At 37.0% G+C, this 17,521-nt stretch overlaps 2 protein-coding genes and 1 pseudogene across 4 annotated transcripts in view; all 3 read right to left on the bottom strand.

The window, feature by feature from the left end:
* Positions 1-6,703: 6,703 nt before the first annotated feature.
* On the bottom strand, positions 6,704-8,258 carry LOC142627735 (uncharacterized; annotated as a pseudogene).
* Positions 8,259-9,513: 1,255 nt separating this feature from the next.
* Positions 9,514-10,035, bottom strand: LOC142628758 (uncharacterized). The gene has a single exon (XM_075802798.1). The coding sequence runs from the start codon at positions 10,033-10,035 to the stop codon at positions 9,514-9,516; it is 522 nt and encodes a 173-aa protein (XP_075658913.1).
* Positions 10,036-12,198: 2,163 nt separating this feature from the next.
* Positions 12,199-17,521, bottom strand: part of LOC142627708 (sodium/hydrogen exchanger 8) — a 43,406-nt gene continuing 38,083 nt past the window's right edge. For 2 of the 3 annotated variants that reach the window (XM_075801572.1, XM_075801571.1), the window contains exons 17-23: positions 16,481-16,578; positions 16,209-16,340; positions 15,879-16,097; positions 15,572-15,814; positions 14,951-15,212; positions 14,148-14,437; positions 12,199-12,740 (exon numbers count right to left, since the gene is read on the bottom strand). In XM_075801572.1, coding sequence (XP_075657687.1) covers positions 12,426-12,740; positions 14,148-14,437; positions 14,951-15,212; positions 15,572-15,814; positions 15,879-16,097; positions 16,209-16,340; positions 16,481-16,578 — 1,559 coding nt within the window. In that variant the 3' untranslated portion in view covers positions 12,199-12,425. The remainder of the gene's footprint in view (positions 12,741-14,147; positions 14,438-14,950; positions 15,213-15,571; positions 15,815-15,878; positions 16,098-16,208; positions 16,341-16,480; positions 16,579-17,521) is intronic. The other variant, XM_075801573.1, reaches the window with a different exon arrangement.

Below are 17,521 nucleotides of genomic sequence, written 5' to 3'. Positions count from 1 at the left end.
TCTTGATAATCCTAAGCTTGTGTGAAGGTAAGCACCTCTCAGATCTTACAAGAGATTCACACAAACAGCAATATGAGCAACCCAAAAAACGTGACTAGGGTTTGCCTTTTATACCTAGGGCAAAACATAAAACCCTACACGTCATATGGGCTTAGGGCTAAGTTGAAAAATCTGCAGAAAAAACAATCTGCATGACTTTCGATCAGTCGAGTCTAATTCTCGATCGATCGAGTCAAGCAGAAATGCACAGTAACTTCTGCAGTTAACTCGATTCCAACTTTACATAAATCATATACTTTGAGCAAGTCTAAAACACAACTAGACACCTGTTTTGATCATGGTTTGCCAACAATACATATTAGAGTTCTAATACATTAGTTCCTTGTACAATGCATTTTAAGGGATATTTTCTAAAATTGATTGATGGATCATGATTATAGCATTATAGGACAAAAACCCATCAATCAATTTCAGAAAATAAGGCTTGAATCATCAAAAATCCCAAAAATTGCTTAGTTTGAAAATATCCCTTAAAATGCATGAATTTATGCGTGAAACATGAAATAAAATGCAAAAAGGGTATAAAGGTCTTACCGGCCTTAGAGAGAAAAACATTGCAAAAAGAACAGAGGAAAATGACAAAAAAAATTGAATGGTAGCCTTGACCGGTTCATATGGAGAGAGGAAAGTTGAAAACCTTTTTAAAAAGTGGATGAACACGTGAAAAGAAAACTCTTTCTAAAAAGTCTCCATACGATTTTCAATCGATCGAAAACAGATTCGATCGATCGAAAATGCTTCGATTGATCAAAAACCAATTGAGAACCGATCGAAACAGATAGTGGCTAACCAAAAATTTAATCGCAACTTCGATCAATTGAAAAACATGTTTGACCGGTTGAAATTCTGGAAAACTCAATTTTTGAAAAAATAAAACAAATTTATGCAGAAACTCCTCAAAGCATTGAATTTTATGAATAAAATGCATGAGTATGAGATGAAATGCTTTTCAAAAACATAAGTTTTGAACCTAGTTTCCCAAAAATATAGATTTTCAAACATTTTCCTTGAATTCTCAAGCATCAAAATGATTTTGGCAAAATTCTCAAGGCATTTTCAAACTTGGTTGGTCAGACCAAAAACACACACAATAACATGTACAAAGTTTAACAAAGAGTAACTTGTGTAGTGTGTGCAACTAGCAAAAGCTCGAGAAACATGTGAGGTAATATGTAAGTAAAAATCAACCACAAAGTCTTCAAAATTCATCACAAAGAATGTAAAAGAGACTATCACCTAAAGAGTTACATCATATAATTCTCACATCTCCTAGATCATAAGCTTGCAATCATGTAAATTTCTTAAGTTTGCCTCATAATGTACACACAGATTTTAAGATTTTCAGAAACTTATAAACTAAAAGCCGGGATAATGTACACACCAATTTTATGTATTTGATTTTTGCATTAAGATCAATAATGTACACACCAATTTTAAGCAATTAACCCGAGGCTACACCTTATGTTCTTTTTGTGCATGTACTATACTTTCTCGAGCACAAAATCTTACCATATGCACTAAGGTGTTCATGATTGGCTAGTGAACAGTGATGAGATGGTTATTTATGTCTTTCTCAAAAGGATCAAGTCCATTAGTCAAAGACTTGTGACTTTAAGATCACGACAAAGTAGTCAAAAACTACAAACATCTTCCCACACAACATGCACTACAAAGCTTTAACTAGTAAAGTGCAAGAAATAAGCTCATCCAAGCTAAACAGAGTACATGTACATGGTATATGAAAATAAATTGACCAACCTTGTTTTCAAAAACCAAGAAAATAAATGCAAAAACATATTTGCTTCCCCCTTTTTTTTTTAATGAAAATTAACAAAAACATCCTAGAATGAAATGCATGAATGTTATGCAATGCAAATCCTAGAAAACAAAGAGAACAAAAGCAAAAGAAAACAACAAAACACTTAGTCACAAAGAGTGGAGCAATGAAGCACAAGGACCATGTCAGAAAGACTCACTTAGATTGAGCCTTTTGCATCCAAAGTCTTTTAGATGCACCTTGAGCATAGGAGTTCTTATTCATATTAGAATGATTTCCAACTCCAGAATTGGAATAAAGGTTTAGAGCCTTTACCAACCCACCAATAAGTACTATAGGATCATGTTCTTGAGGCACAGGTACTTTTGGTTTGTTTACTCTCTTAGCATCTTGAATCTTGTAACAGTTTGGACGAATGTGCCCAGACTTTCCACAAAAATGACACACTCAAGTAGACTTCTCATGTGTCCTGTTCCTAGAAAGGGTAGACTCCTTAGGTTTAGATTCTTTCAAATCAACCCTAATCTTCTTGGGAGGAGAAACTTCTATGGGTTTGACAACCTCACGCATAGGTGGTTTAGAAGAAGATGAAGGAACAAAAATTGTGGAATTTGATACAGACACATTGATACTCTCTACAAAACTAACCCAGTTTTGTCGGAAGAAGACTTTTGAACACTCAGCATCTGATCAAGTTTGGAACTAGCAGACCTATTCGTTTGTTCTCTAGCAACAGATAGTTCATTTTCCAAAGATTTAACTTTGTCAAGCAAAAGCATGTTCTCAGTCTTCACATTATTCAAAAGTTCAGTAGCATCAAACAAATTCACAAGCAAATTTTTATTATCAAGCTTAAGAGATGCAATATTCTTTAAGCCTAATTCAACATTCATAGCATCCTTTGCAGCAACTTTGCAAAGTTTATTGTAGGCTTCTTGAAGATCTGCATCCTCAAAGAGTTCCCCATCAGAAGGGTTCTCTTCAACAGTCACACATTCATTGACTACAGCAGTAGCAATAAAAGCAATGAAGTTTCCATCCTCGTCACATCCAGACTCATCATCAGAAACTTCATCATCACTAAGGGTTACAGCCATAGCCTTACCCTAGACCTAAAGAAAGTTGGACATTCTGATTTCACATGACCATACCCTTGACATCCAAAACATTGAGGACCCATAGAATTATTTGAAGATTGACCTACTTTTTCTCTAGGTTTTTCTATTTTGTTAACCTTAGTAAGATCATTCTTCCTAAAATTCCTAGGTTCATCAGTGTTTTTACCTCTTGCCCTTCTGTTGCTATTTCTAAGGAAATTTCTAAAATTCTTGGCAAGATATGCAATCTCTGTAGTAGAGAGATCATCATCAAATCCACCAACCTCAACAAACTTAAGAGCCATTGATTTGGATTTGCTAATTTTGGGTAGGTCCAACTCATAGGACTGAAGAGATCCTACAAGTTCATTAACAGGAATGGAGTTCACATCCTTGCTTTCAGTGATGGCAATCACTTTGGGTCTAAAATCTTCAGTAAAAAATCTAAGAATCTTCCTAACAATTTTAGGTTGATCATAGATTTCACCCAAGTTATAAGCAGAATTAACAATGTCATTTAGCTTAGCATAAAATTCATCAAAAGTTTCATCCTTAGACATCCTAATGCTTTCAAATCTAGTTGTTAATTGTTGCAACTTATTGATTTTAATAGCCTTTGTGCCTTCATGCATAGTCTAGAGGATATTCCAAGCAGTGTGAGCAACCTCAACATTAGAGATTCTCTTAAATTCCTCCATAGAAACAACATTAAAGATAGCATTCATAGCTTTGCTATTGAAGGTTGCTGCTTCTTTCTGAGAAGTTTGCCACTCACTCACAGAAGTAGTGGGCTTCTCGTATCCATATTCAACGAAGTTCCAGACTCTCTCATCAATGGATTTCAAGAAAGCTTTCATCCTTACTTTCCAGCAAGCATAATTATTCCCATCAAAGTGAGGAGGAATAATAAGAGAGTGTCCGTGTTCTATGACAGTAGGGGTCAAGGATCAGCTCAAGGATCAAAAGATCTACACACAAGAGCTACTCGCTCTAATACCACTTGTAGAGTTTGTTTAGACCCCTTAAACCACAATTGGATTAACCTAGTTAACAAGCCAAGTTATTACTTAGTCCAAATTCCAGATCTAGGTTAACACAATCATATAATCATATCAATGCAAAGTGCGGAATATAAAAACACAAAGATATGATGACCTAGGAAAACCAAACCAGTAAAAAACATGGGGAGGATTTAACCTAGCTATCCTTAAGGTAAACCTGAATCCACTATGAAAGAATCGAAGTTGTACAATAGAGACTTAGACCACTAACATCCTATTGCTACCCACCAGTAGAACTTACTGACACGACCACGTGCAAGCTCCAAGACCACAGACTCCTTCTTTCTTAGATTCTCCAGCAAGTACAAGCACTCCCGCTTGTGTATCTTTAAGCTCTTATGGCAGCAACTGAATGATCATCAAGTTCTTGGAGTAATCTCCTTCTTGATAATCCTAAGCTTGTGTGAAAGTAAGCACCTCTTAGATCTCACAAGAGATTCACACAAACAGCAATATGAGCAACCTCAAAAACGTGACTAGGGTTTGCCTTTTATACCTAGGGCAAAACATAAAACCCTACACGTCATATGGGCTTAGGGCTGAGTTGGAAAATCTGCAAAAAAAATAATCTGCACGACTTTCGATTGGTCGAGTCTAATTCTCGATCAATCGAGTCAGGTAGAAATGCATAATAACTTCTGCAGTTAACTCGATTCCAACTTTACATAAATCACGTACTTTAAGCAAGTCTAAAACACAACTAGACACCTGTTTTGATCATGGTTTGCTAACAATACATATTTGAGTTCCAATACATTAGTTCCTAAGTACTTAGAACCTAACACATCTGATCTTCTTGGTGTCTATGTGCAACAATGGTTATGGGGATTAATTGTGTCTTATAGCTTAGATGATAAGGTTTTTAAGGATTATATGTAGAACATATGTCTTACTTTGTGGATCCTTTACAACCCATTTCCAAGTCTAATACCCACAGCCACTCCCTCAATGCTAGCTGTGTAACTACCTTGACAGCTAAGCATCCTAACTAAAACTCCTACATCAGTTAACACACACCTGCCACATCACCACTACAGTAATACATGTGTCACTATCCTACAATACAGGTATACAATACAGGTATACAGTGCTAACCAACCAATACACTCAATATCTGCAACATAGTCCTATAGACTCCTAAGTTACACTGGAAGCACACCCTTCATTAGCTGAGCATGCATGCTCCATCAGCAACACACGCCGCCCACATCATCAGCCTAGGCACACTTTGCAGCACCATCCTCTACAACACCACATGTAGTGGCCATCAGCACCACACGCACTAGCCATTAGCACCACACACCCTGACCATCAGTCCCACATGCACACATACAGTTGGACAGTTGGACTCCTAACACAAAAGGTCATTACAACTGCCTATGGGATATATTTGATTTTCTCTGGAGAAACGTGTTTATAGTGGTTTTCTCTCTCTAAATTTTTCCCCATCTCTCACATGAGGAAATACAACCAAATCCATTGGAAGTTGTCCTCACAGCTCAAAATCTGGTTTGCAGGTACAAGGAAGCCTACTCCATCAGTTATGAGTCAAACAGAAGATACTTTAGGTTGGAAGTTGAACACAACACAGCTGCAGGACACTAGTAGCTACCAATCAAGATAGCAGGGGTAAGAAACTCTAGATGTAATAGAAGTGCTTGGGCTTATGAAGCTAAGGATGTGCAAGGAGTTATCAAATTGTATGGTCTAGCTAGCAGCAATGCAAGTTCAACAAATGGGGCTGTACAGGAGGCCATGATGGAAGCAATCATCACAGCCAACAACTACGGATTTAATAGGATTCTCCCTTTGACAAATAACAAGAATCTAATCCAAATCCACATCTTATAGCCTTTATGATTTGATATATACATACAACAGACAAATAAAGAACAACCTATCAAAGTAAAGTCTGATATATACCAGAAGCAAAGCCTCTGTACGAATTTCACTAATCTTTATAAAGAATTCTTCCTACTTTTCATTTCCTGCTTATCAACAAACTCAATGATAAAGAGTGGGACATACATAAGGATAACAGATTAGACCATGTGAAATATTTGCAAATTACTGTGATTGAAGATGAACATGTCGGTTCATTTTAAACAATGGAAATAAAAAACAATTCACAAAAACAAATGAATTCTCACCACCAAGTCTAGCTTTGACGTGAGCTTCGAAAGTTCATAAAAAATGATCCTATCAACATATAAACACAATAGATTTTCAATATCTGATGTGAACAACAGAAAAGTGCTCAATGATGTGCCATTATAAATTTATAGAATTCAATTATTAGCTATATACATAAGTCTGGAATGATAAAATTATCAACACAAGTAAGGGGAAGCATCTGTGTGTGTAACTTGTATAATTTTAACTACTCGTTAAGTAGATCAGGTCACAACACAATCAACCAATCGGCTAATTAAGTTGACTCCTCCACAGGGAAAAAAAGAAAGAATGTTCACTAAAAAACATAATGACAATCATAAACAATAGCATAAGAAAAAGGAACAGGTAAGCATACACTACATGACAATTAATTAGTAACCATTGTCTTACATACACACCCATGGTAAGCATAGTTTCTGCCAATAAAAAAATAATAAAAAATTTTAAAAAAAAGAGTGCAACAGGTACATTTTGAAAATCCGATTAGCACAACACCAAGCCTAACCAACCCTATCGAGCCAATCCCCTTTCCTTCAGGAAAAATGAAATTGAGGGTTCATTTGGTACTGCATCTCTAGCCACTTTAGCTGGACGTCCTTGTTATCTTCAAGTGCTGTAAACATGTTCCTACCCTCTACTTTTTCCATGAAGTAGAGGGTGCTAAACAGATGAAGGCGATCACCCGATTGCATCTCAGGAAGACTTAACACCATGTCTAGAATTGCTTTAAGCTCAAAAGCTTCTTTGGAAGCACAAGGTGTACAAGTACTTACACTTCTAGATTCAACAATAATATCTGAGATGCTCTTCAAAGAGTCGGATAGCTCTTGCACAACTGAACGCTTTTTTCTTGGTTTCTTGCAAATCAGCCTGAAAAGGTGGACACCGCTTGCCAAGCCTTTCCCCTTATTCACTACCAATCCTGCCCTTTACAATGATGAGCCTTCAACCTCCATTGGGTCAACATTCACAGAGGGTTCACATTGCGGGTCAACAAATTCAAGAGCATCAGCGGAGTCCCCAGACCCTTCGGTGGTTTCCTTTGGTATTTGACCACTCGGACAGAATGCATTTTTCCCCATTGCAACCGTGCTTCCATACATGATGTCCATGGAGTCAAGATTCGGCAAACCTTTTTTTTAAAAGGTTCCTCCCACGGGACATGCCTACATGTGGACAACCAGTAGTTAGAACACAATATATAGTTGTAGACAGTGGAGTTTTTCACAATTATGTAAAGTGAACTAACCGCAATCTTTCGGGCCCACCACTCATCACTGACAGCAACATGCCCAATTCCAGCATCAATACCCAACCTAGTCTCACACTCAAAATACTCCTTATAATCCTTCCACCGTTTTCTCAAATGATCCCATTTGTTTTTAAACTGCATGTGAGTCACCACTTTTTCCCATTTCACCCAACTGCTTAATCATTGCATCAACCCCTTCTCTTTTCAAAAATATTCCACTCCTCTTGCCCTCTAGGACTTGAATAGCACACAAATCACAAAAATATTTTAGTTCTTTTGGTTCTTTCCAATCAGTTCTCACATCATTATCACCGTCCTTCAATTTCCCCTTACCCATTTTTGCTACAACTTCCTTCTATACTCATTGAGGCATTTCAACAAATAGTTACGCATGCCACATGAAAAATGCAAAGCAAACTCACATAATAGTCCAAATACAATATAGGTAGGAAGAGAAACACACAAAATTATATGAAGGAGAGAGAAACCCGTATACTAGTGTCATGGAAAACACAAAAACCACACACAAACGTTGAACACAAAAAACCACAGATTGAAACCTCATGGAAAACAATATAACCACACACCAACAGATCAGAGAGTATGAGAAGTTAGACAGAACTTACCTGTGAATGCAGAGACCGACAGTGGCGGCAACGATGTCCCAAGCGGAGAGAAGGTGAGTTGGAGCAAAGGAAGAACAGAGGGGATGGGGTGGGTTTGTTCCACGTAATGGGTTTGCAATGTGGGTGTTTCATCTGTTTTGATGGGTTTTTGGTTGGTGGGTAGGTGCAATTCATTGATTCGGAAGAGGACAGAGCATTGATGGAAAACATTGAAGACATCTGCCACGGTAGTTAAGAGAAGAAACTCCTGGGGAATGAAAATAGTCGTTGGATTGAACGCTGCGTTTTGTGTTTGTGACTCTGCCTTTCTTCTTCGTGGGTTATTTGTGTATGAACAGTACTGTTAGCTTGGGGGCCATGAACAGTACACAACATGCCCGCTTTTTTATGGAAACGGTGCGCTGTATTTTTTCATCCATGCATTTTCAGCTGGGGCTTATGTGCGTTTAAAAGGTATTGTAGCATAAACGTAGAAAATGTGAAAACGAGTAAATCCAAACACTCACTAAGAAGAAGATTGAGAGTCAAGTAGTTTTTTCACTTTTTTGGACTTAACACACTACAATACAATAAATATTTGTACTCTAAGTTTGAAAAGGCAAGACACCACCACTGATGACACTTCATTGCACAACACATTAACACTTAATGGTTTCCAGCTAAGCAACAATCTAATTTAAACCAAAAATTAAATAATAAAAAACCTAAAGCAACCACAGATTGTTTCCTACTGCAGCCTAGTTAACACTTAAATTGAATTTATTATAATTTGATAAAAGTAATTTTTAAATTATTTGTTTAATTAATAGTAGTGGCTTGGATAATTAAATTAAATTATTGTTGTTAGACTTGTTAGGATGAAGCCTCGTAACAAGACAGCCAACGAGTTTTTGAGTGAGTGATTTCTAAAGAATTCAATTCAAAATCAATTATAAATGGTTTTAATGCCATGAAAGATGACACATCTTTGTTAAGTTATAGTTAATTTGTCAAATAAATAATGTTTTCAATCATTATTTTTGTTAATATTTAAGAATTTTATTGTGTTTATCTTGGCCCCCTTGGAATAAATTCCTGACTCCGCCACTATCTCTAAATGATGCATTACTAGAATACTTGTGTATTTACTCAAAAAAAAAAAAAAACCTATGTGTATATGTATATTTTATTAGAAACCTGGATATAAATTCATTAGACCGAAACATGATACAAATTTGTTACATCTTTGAGCACTTCGTCAGCAATAATGGGCGGAGTATCTTCTACCCATATTTTACAGTCCACAATAGATTTGGCCATCCTAGCCATCACATGAGCTGCTTCATTTCCCTTCCTGCTTACATGGGATGCAGTCCACGCCTTAAAGCAATTAAGGCTTTGCAAACAGCCCTCAATTATTTTCTGAATAGGCCACGGGCAAGACTCAAGCTTTAGCAAGGCCTTGATAACAACTTGGGTGTCTCCTTCAATTATGATCTCCCTCAACCCCAGCTCCCATGCTAGCTGAACCCTTTTTTTGCATTGCCCTTGCCTCTGTTTCCAAGGCCTTTAAAGGTAGTTCCACCCTTTTGCTCATAGCTCCCATCATCAGCCCCCTTTCATTCCTTATGATCACCCACACCACACAACTTCCAGACTCCTTAAAAACAGCCCCATCCACATTTATTTTATACCAACCACACCTAGGAGGAGACCAGTGGGACTTAGGGGGATTTGAAGGCTTGCTCAGGCTTTGATTTTTCTGCCTAAACTCCTCTACATACTCTGATACTTCTTTTGTAATTTTGCCTGCATCCTTACACAACCCCCCATGTTTAAGTGCATTTCTGTGGTTCCAAAGGCTCCATGTCGTGATTGCAAAAGTATCCCAATCAATGTCTAGTTTCCTCTCTCTAATTTCCCATACTATGTCGAGGAACTCTTGCGGTTGGTTGGGAATTGCTGGCAGTTTGAACCTTGAAGTACCCCAGACCTCCGCAGCAAACATGCACCCCCACAATACATGCCCTGCTGATTCACCCAACCCACAATGATCACAGCCAAACTCAATGTTAATTCACTTTGCTTTCAAACGTTGCTTTGTTGGGAGGATGTCCCTACAAGATCTCCACATGAATTGCTTGATTTTGTTGGGGCATTCTAACTTCCAAATTAAATTCCAGAGGGATCTCATCTTATGGTTTTCCGAAACACCCCCAGCATCCACTTTGAAACACCTCTCCTTCAAGCATTTTTGGGCAACTTTATATGCACTCTTCACCGTGAACCTCCCATTAGTTGTCCAAGCCCAAATTAGAGAATCATTCAGCCAGCGAGGGCTGATGGATATCCCTAGAATGGTTTCAGCTTCATGGGGGAGAAAGGAACTTCTTACTTTGCTCACATTCCACGACCTCTTCTCCTTATCCAGTAACCAGGCAACTTTGCTTGATTCAAGAGAGATCCTCAGGCTGACAACCTTGAAGGAATTCGGGCTAGGCAACCATTTATCCTCCCAGATATCAATTTTTTCACCATTTCCCACAACCTACCGTGATCTAGAGACCACAACATCCTTTGCTACAAGAATGCTACGCCAAGCGAATAAGGGCCCCTTTCCTAGCACAGCCTCCTTGAAAGGTCTATCCGCAAAGCATCTTGCTTTGAATACCCTGTGTTGTAAGGAATGAGGATTATGTTGGATTCTCCATCCTTGTTTTGCAAGGAGAGCAAGGTTGAAATCTCTCAAGTCTCTAAAGCCCATGCCTCCTCTTCTTTTGGAACACTAAGCTTCTCCCAAGCTATCCACGCCATTTTTCTCTCCTTATCTTTCTGCCCCCACCAAAAGTTGCTCAACATTGCATTTAGTTCCTTACAAAGCGAATCCGACAACTTGAAACAACTCATCGTGTACGTGGGAGTGGCTTGGGCAACGACTTTGATTAAAATCTCCCTACCGGCACTTGAGAGTAATTTCCCCTTCCACCCTGCAATCTTCTTGCCCACTTGATCCTTGATGCGGTTAAAAGCCTTCCTTTTCCCCTTCCCCACTAGAGGGGGCAAGCTGAGGTACCTCTCATGATGTTGGATGATTTGAGCCCCAAAAATTAGCTTTATTTGTTCTTGAGACATAGTTAAAGCCACAAGAGCTAGAAAATTATGAGTCCGGGATTCATCATCATAAGGTAGTTTTGCTATAAAACTTATGGTTTATAGGTCTATATACGACTCACAAATTCCAATTACGGTAAAGCATCTGTCCAGTAGATTCTCTATCGAGGAGGGAACTGGCTTAATCTGTCCGAGCAGTTATTGGAGATGTAAACTTGAATGAGTAGATAGAAAAGAGAAAATTACTTGGACAATTGCCATATCTTGGGGCATTCAAAAGAGCAAAATGGCATAAACTGTTTTGCCAATTCAAAATCAATACCCAAGCATAAGTTTATCTCTTGGTTATTGATTCTTGACAGATATCTGCCAAAATCATACTAAAATATTATTGGGCTGTATAGACTATAGAGAGCATACTGTGTGTTGTGTTCAAAAAGGGAGTAGAATGTAAAGGGCCAAAAATGGCCAAATCACCATCTTTGGAAAAAAAATATTTGGCGATCTCACAATAATTAGGGATCCACCACTTTTCTCAAACTCAAGTTTGTCGTGTAACTCGAGTTCCATGAAAAATAACCACCAATTTTTTATGTAACTCAAGTTTCATAAAAAATAGCACGGCAAACTTAAAGGCTATTTTTTCAAGGAACTCGAGTTTTTGAAACTCGAGTTACTTGGCAAACTCAAGTTTCACAAACTCAAGTTCCAAAATAGTTGTGCATTGCCAAATATTTTGGCCAACAGTGATAGATCGCCAAATATTTTGCCATCAATGGTATTTGGCCATTTTAGCCAAATGGAAAGAATATATGTTTTACTAATGTTGCTTTCTAATTAGTTCACCAGACCTGGCCTCCAACGTTTCAAAAAGAAGTCTCAAATTGGCAGTATAAATTCACTTGGATGATAGCACGTAGGGAAGAGGAAAAAAAAAAGCTTTGCACTAGAAAGAAACTCAGTATTCATGACTCATGAGAACAAATTTAGTGATAATTCTGCATCAGATTACGTAGGACATTGGTTTCTTCTCCTTCATAAATTAATTATTCACCAGGAAAAAAAAGACAACCACTTACACAAGTGGATTAATTAAAATTTAATTCAGCTATTATAATGCAGATCAAGTCATCAGTTTCATCATCGAGGAGAAGGCCTTAGGCTAGATTATATACATATTACATGTGCGCTTATTAAAATACAAAGCTCTGACAAGCAACAGGCAACTGCAACTGCTACAACAAATGAAATACAACCTTTTTTTTTTTAATTTTTAAATGTAGGCTTTCAAGAACTCTGGCGAAACGAAAGCCTACTTGGTGAATCAATTCTAACTATAATCTCATCCTCAGCTTCGGATTCGTCACTGGGATCATCCACAACACGACTCCCTCTTGGGTATTTAATTTGTTGCAGGGTTGGCGTAATATTTCCTGTGGTCTTTCTCACTTCAAGGTTCTTCCTCATAGTAGCAGATCCTTCTGATTGGGCAGAAACAAGACGCTGACCGTTATATGAAGTAATTGTTGGAGATGACAGGATATGCGATGGCTTCATGAGACTACTTCTTGGAAGACTTCGAGTACGCCCTCGGGTATCCACCTTGCAAAAATTAAACAATGGAGTAAGTCAGAGGAGCAGGTTAGACACAAATAATTAAAATAACATTTCCAAAAAACTACAATGCATAATCAAAAGACAAACCCAGGAATAACTTTCTAATGCCGCTGCCCAGAAGAGGGGGACAAAAGGAAAAGCAAATGTGCATTGATAATCAGGTAACTCAAATCATTTTTTCGGTTTCTTTTTTTTTTTTTTTTTAAAGAAAACTGCATAATATATTTAAGGCTAAAATCTAAAACTAACCATTTTTTACCTTTTATCATTTTAGTCCTTTAAGTTTTAGTTTTATCATTTCAATCCTCTAAGTTCCAAATTTTGTCAATTAAGTATTCCATTAAGCTTTTGTTAACTCTTTCCGTTTACTAACCAAAATGACGTCGTTTTGAGTTTTATTTTTTTTTTATTTTTTTTTTTTTTTAACAATTCTATAATTAAGAAAAACGAAAAACTTAAAAAAAAAAAAAATTTAAAAAGGCAAAAAAGGGGAATGACGCCGTTCCCTGCCCCTGAAAACAAAACAAAAAAATCACAATATGATTGAGCCCTACTTGAGGAATTGAGGGAGAAAGAAAGGGGGAAGGAGAAAGAGTTAGGGATCGTCGGATCGGCAGGGGAGAGAGATTGCAAGTCAGCAAGGGACCGTGAGATTGAGACTAAGATAGAGAGAGAGAGATTGAGACCGAGAAAGGAGATGGATTGCGATTTCTCAGTTACCAAACAAAGGCCTAATACTTGTTCTCATACTGATCTGTTGTACGGTGCCTGTTTCCTCTTTGATCTGCTAGTATTTTTTTTTTTAGTTGTAAATTGTTTTTGCTATTTTAAAATTTAAAAAGCTTTTCTATTTTTATTTTTTTGTGAACTATATTAGTTGCTTGTAGTTGTGGATTTGTGTGTTGTGCTACTCTGAACTTTGGATTTTACACAACGATCCATATCGTGATTTTTTGTTCTGTTTTCGAGGGCAGGATCACTCCCCTTAGCTCATTAGCTGCCTCTCTTTCTTTTCTTTTTTTTTCAATAACAGTTTTTCATTTTTATTAATTATGAAATTTTTATAAGAAATAAAAATAAAAATAAATAAATAAAAACCATGTCATTTAAACGGAAAGAGTTAACAGAAGCCTAACGGAATACTTAATTGACAAAATTTGCAACTTAGAGGACTGAAATGACAAAACTAAAATTTAGAGGACTGATATGACAAAAGGTGAAACTTAAAATGTCAGTTTTGCATTTTAGCTTATATTTAATAACATTAGAGAGAGAGAGTCATGAAGGGCTGTATATAAATTATTCTAAGCCAAAAAAGTTTTTTTTTTTTTTTACCAAGTTTGCTTCCATGAACCTTTCAAACTCTAAAGACCGTGGATGAACTGAACATACCATGCTGCCAAAGATGCTGAGCTGCATTGCCTTTGCGGACAAGCTGTTAGCTTGTCTGTCAATCCAATCAGGGCTCTGCTTATGTCGCATTCGCTTGTACAAGTTTTCTGGCCAACTCATCAGTTCAAGTTCTCTACTAAGGGGCCTATGAGAGTGATCAGCTGAATGGGTTACCGAGGATGATCTTTGTTGGAGAGCATTGTCAGCTTCCAATCCAGACATGTCAAAAATGATTACTCTTGCTCTTGTTTCAACTTGATATGAGGATCCTTGATGAGAAAAACTGGCTCCTGCGGTGGTCATTATCATCAATAACAGAAAAGTTTATAATTCTTTTGGACACAGAAGGATCAATTAAAAGACTAGCAGTTTTGGAATTCCTCAGTGTAACATGCCTCACATTTCTAGAACTTTTAGCCAACTTGCCTAGAAACAGAACTATGTTCAGAAAATTAGTTCAATGAAAAGCATATATGTTATCAAATGTTCTGATCACTATCACAAGCTCACATACTTACAACACAGGATAAAGGCCTATGTCAGTTTAAGCTCACACCTTTCACAATCTTAGTATAAAAATTTCTAGGGACCATAAATGAGCTGAAACGACCAAAGCCCAAAGGACTAACTAAGAATAAGAGGTGAAATAAGTGTACTAAGGTAAAATTGCTGTTCTTCAGAGGTTGACAAACATATATCTAACATGTTTGAGTATTCTGATGCCCATATTAAAAGTTTTATCTTTAATTTCCAAGAGAACAATAAAAAACAACTAGATAGGAGACGAACCCTTCTTTTCATACCTGATGTTTCCAGATTTTGGAAGCTTAGACTCCCATGCGCAGGCAACAGAGCTGCAGGTGATGTAATCAGTTCTTCAACACCTTGAGTTTTGATAAATCCTTCTAATAAAAAACCAATGGAATGGTGAGGAATGTCTATAGTTTCTCCCCTAAGGTATGGCTTCATTATTGATCTTTCTGCAACAAGAGCCCTTAAATCTTGCATTTCCATTTTCTCAAATATCTGGGGAAGCAAGACTTTAACAAGAACAATAGCACTTTCCTGCAAAGCAAGATATATTGAATCAGAGACCAATACTAATACCTTAACGATGTCAGTATATATTCTATCCTCTACATTGTCATCTAATCTTTTTTTATGCTTCTCAGACACTATAAATATACAGACACACATCTATGTCTTTACGAAATAGCAAGATCTCAATAATACATATCAGATAGCTAACAGAAACATAATCTGTTCTGCCCTTGAGCAACAAAGAGCTTTGTAGATACATTGATCTTAAATTTTCAATTTTCCGGAAGTTGATAACACACTGATGAAGCTATTCATGCTATGGCATCGTTAATGGTAATGACATTTACAGTATAGCCATATCTTCATCTCTAGTATAGCCATACCTGCCACAGAAAGTCTTCTACAGAGGAATCTGAACTGCAAACTGAAAGTATTTTCTCACTTTCAATGAAAAAACAGAGGACCACAGAATCTGTGATCATGTCACAAATGTTAGGCTTTCCACTTAGCACTTCATATAGGCCCAGAGTACTCCCATGTGTAAAAGTTGGATGCAGCGAATGCTTGTTTTTTTTTATCTCACTCGTCCACTGCCAAATAACACTTCTCATTTGTGTCATGTTCCACTGGCAAAATAAAAAAAAAGTAATATATCTTGGACTCATAATCTGAGGGTAGCTTTTTACTTACCTTGACCACCCCATTGGAAATGAGCCAAATACCATTTGGCTTGGAGCCTTCCTTGTAAAGTGTCACACCACGCAGCTTCATAGTTTCCTTGGTAGACCCTTCAAGTGGCGCACGGATCGAACAAGGAATGGCCCCAAATAAAGGATGGACACTGATCAAATCACTTATTTTTGGGATCTTAACTAAAGGAGGGTTCCTTAAAAGCTTTTTCAAGTCAGTCTGCAAAGAATGGAAGCCAAATTTCTTGTAAGAATATTAAAGATAAAAAATTTGAGATGTGTAATCTGAAGACAGAAGAAGTGTAAACAATAAAACATCACTGAAAGATACCTGGACAGCATCATGAAGATGTAGCATCTCTTTTTCTTCCAATAAGCCGATCTTCTCAAGATTTTGGACATAATCAATTAAATGGTTCAACACTGAATATGTTACTTGTCTTGTCTTCACAACCCGTAAAACCTGAAAATTGCCCCAAATAAATAGTAATAAAATATTATTCCCAAAATTACACTATATATCAGTGAAACTCCAGTTAGGATCTACCACAACTGATCATCATAATTCAAAACACATCCAGTGCGGAGTTTTATGTTACAAACCTGCGGAAAAGTTACACGAACCTCTTCCAAAAACATTTTTGCTTCTTCTCCTTCTACCTCACTTTCATTGACAACAGTAGAAGCAATATCACTGTCACCTAAATAGTATGTGTGTGTAAGAAAGAAATCATTTTTCAGCATAAATGGGGCTACCCAGTAACAAATATCAAGAGCATAAATCCAAAAAAGTGGCCCCCGCAGTTCAGAACTATGACCTGTGCTAGAACTTGTCTCCACTCTATCTCCCATTGAAAAGGTTTTTAAGGTTAAAACCACCTGTTGTGTCCCACTTATCAGCATTTCCTAATAACTTAAACTTTTCGGACAAGTGGCAGTTTATCAACCTGAAAACATGCAAATTTCCTTTCTAAAACTTTACTTTCAGTTCTTATAAAAAAAGACCAGAATTCACTCAGAGGAATGGCAGAACAAAGATTCTTTGTGCCAGCACCATATATGGTTTAGGTAGAGCAGCTGTTGAGCTTGCATTTACAGAGAAAATTATATAACATTACATACTTGAAAAAGAAGATTTACATGTGGTATTAGAATTGTTAGTGTTAGAAGCAGTAGGTTTATATGTGTAGGCCTATTGTTGGAATATTCATGTGTGAGCAGTGTTAGAAGTATGTGATTAAATGATTAAACCTTATCTCAATAGCTTAAACTTTTTAGACAATTGGTAATTTAACATGGCATCATAGCAAGAGGTCCTAAATTCAATCCCTATCTCATCCACTCTATCTCCCATTTCAAATCCACGTATTGGGTCTCATCTATTAGAAGCGAGTTCAAACCCACGTGCAAGAGGGAATGTTAGAAGTATGAGGTTAAACGATTAAATTTATCATATCTTAATAGCTTAAACTTATGGGATAATCGGTAATTTAACAAGTAGCATGGTTGGTCAAGTAGTAAAGTCCCACATTAGATGCTAATAAGAAGAATGAGTGGTTAATATAATATATAGGGACCCCACTTAATCCAAAAGGTTTAAGCCCAATGGGTATCAGCTCAATTATGTTATATTAATCAACTATT

Source organism: Castanea sativa, chromosome 3, assembly GCF_040712315.1.
Source record: "Castanea sativa cultivar Marrone di Chiusa Pesio chromosome 3, ASM4071231v1".
NCBI classification, from domain to species: Eukaryota; Viridiplantae; Streptophyta; class Magnoliopsida; order Fagales; family Fagaceae; genus Castanea; species Castanea sativa.
The sequence above is the reverse complement of the archived record's forward strand: the minus strand, read 5'-3'. Positions and strand labels throughout refer to the sequence as shown.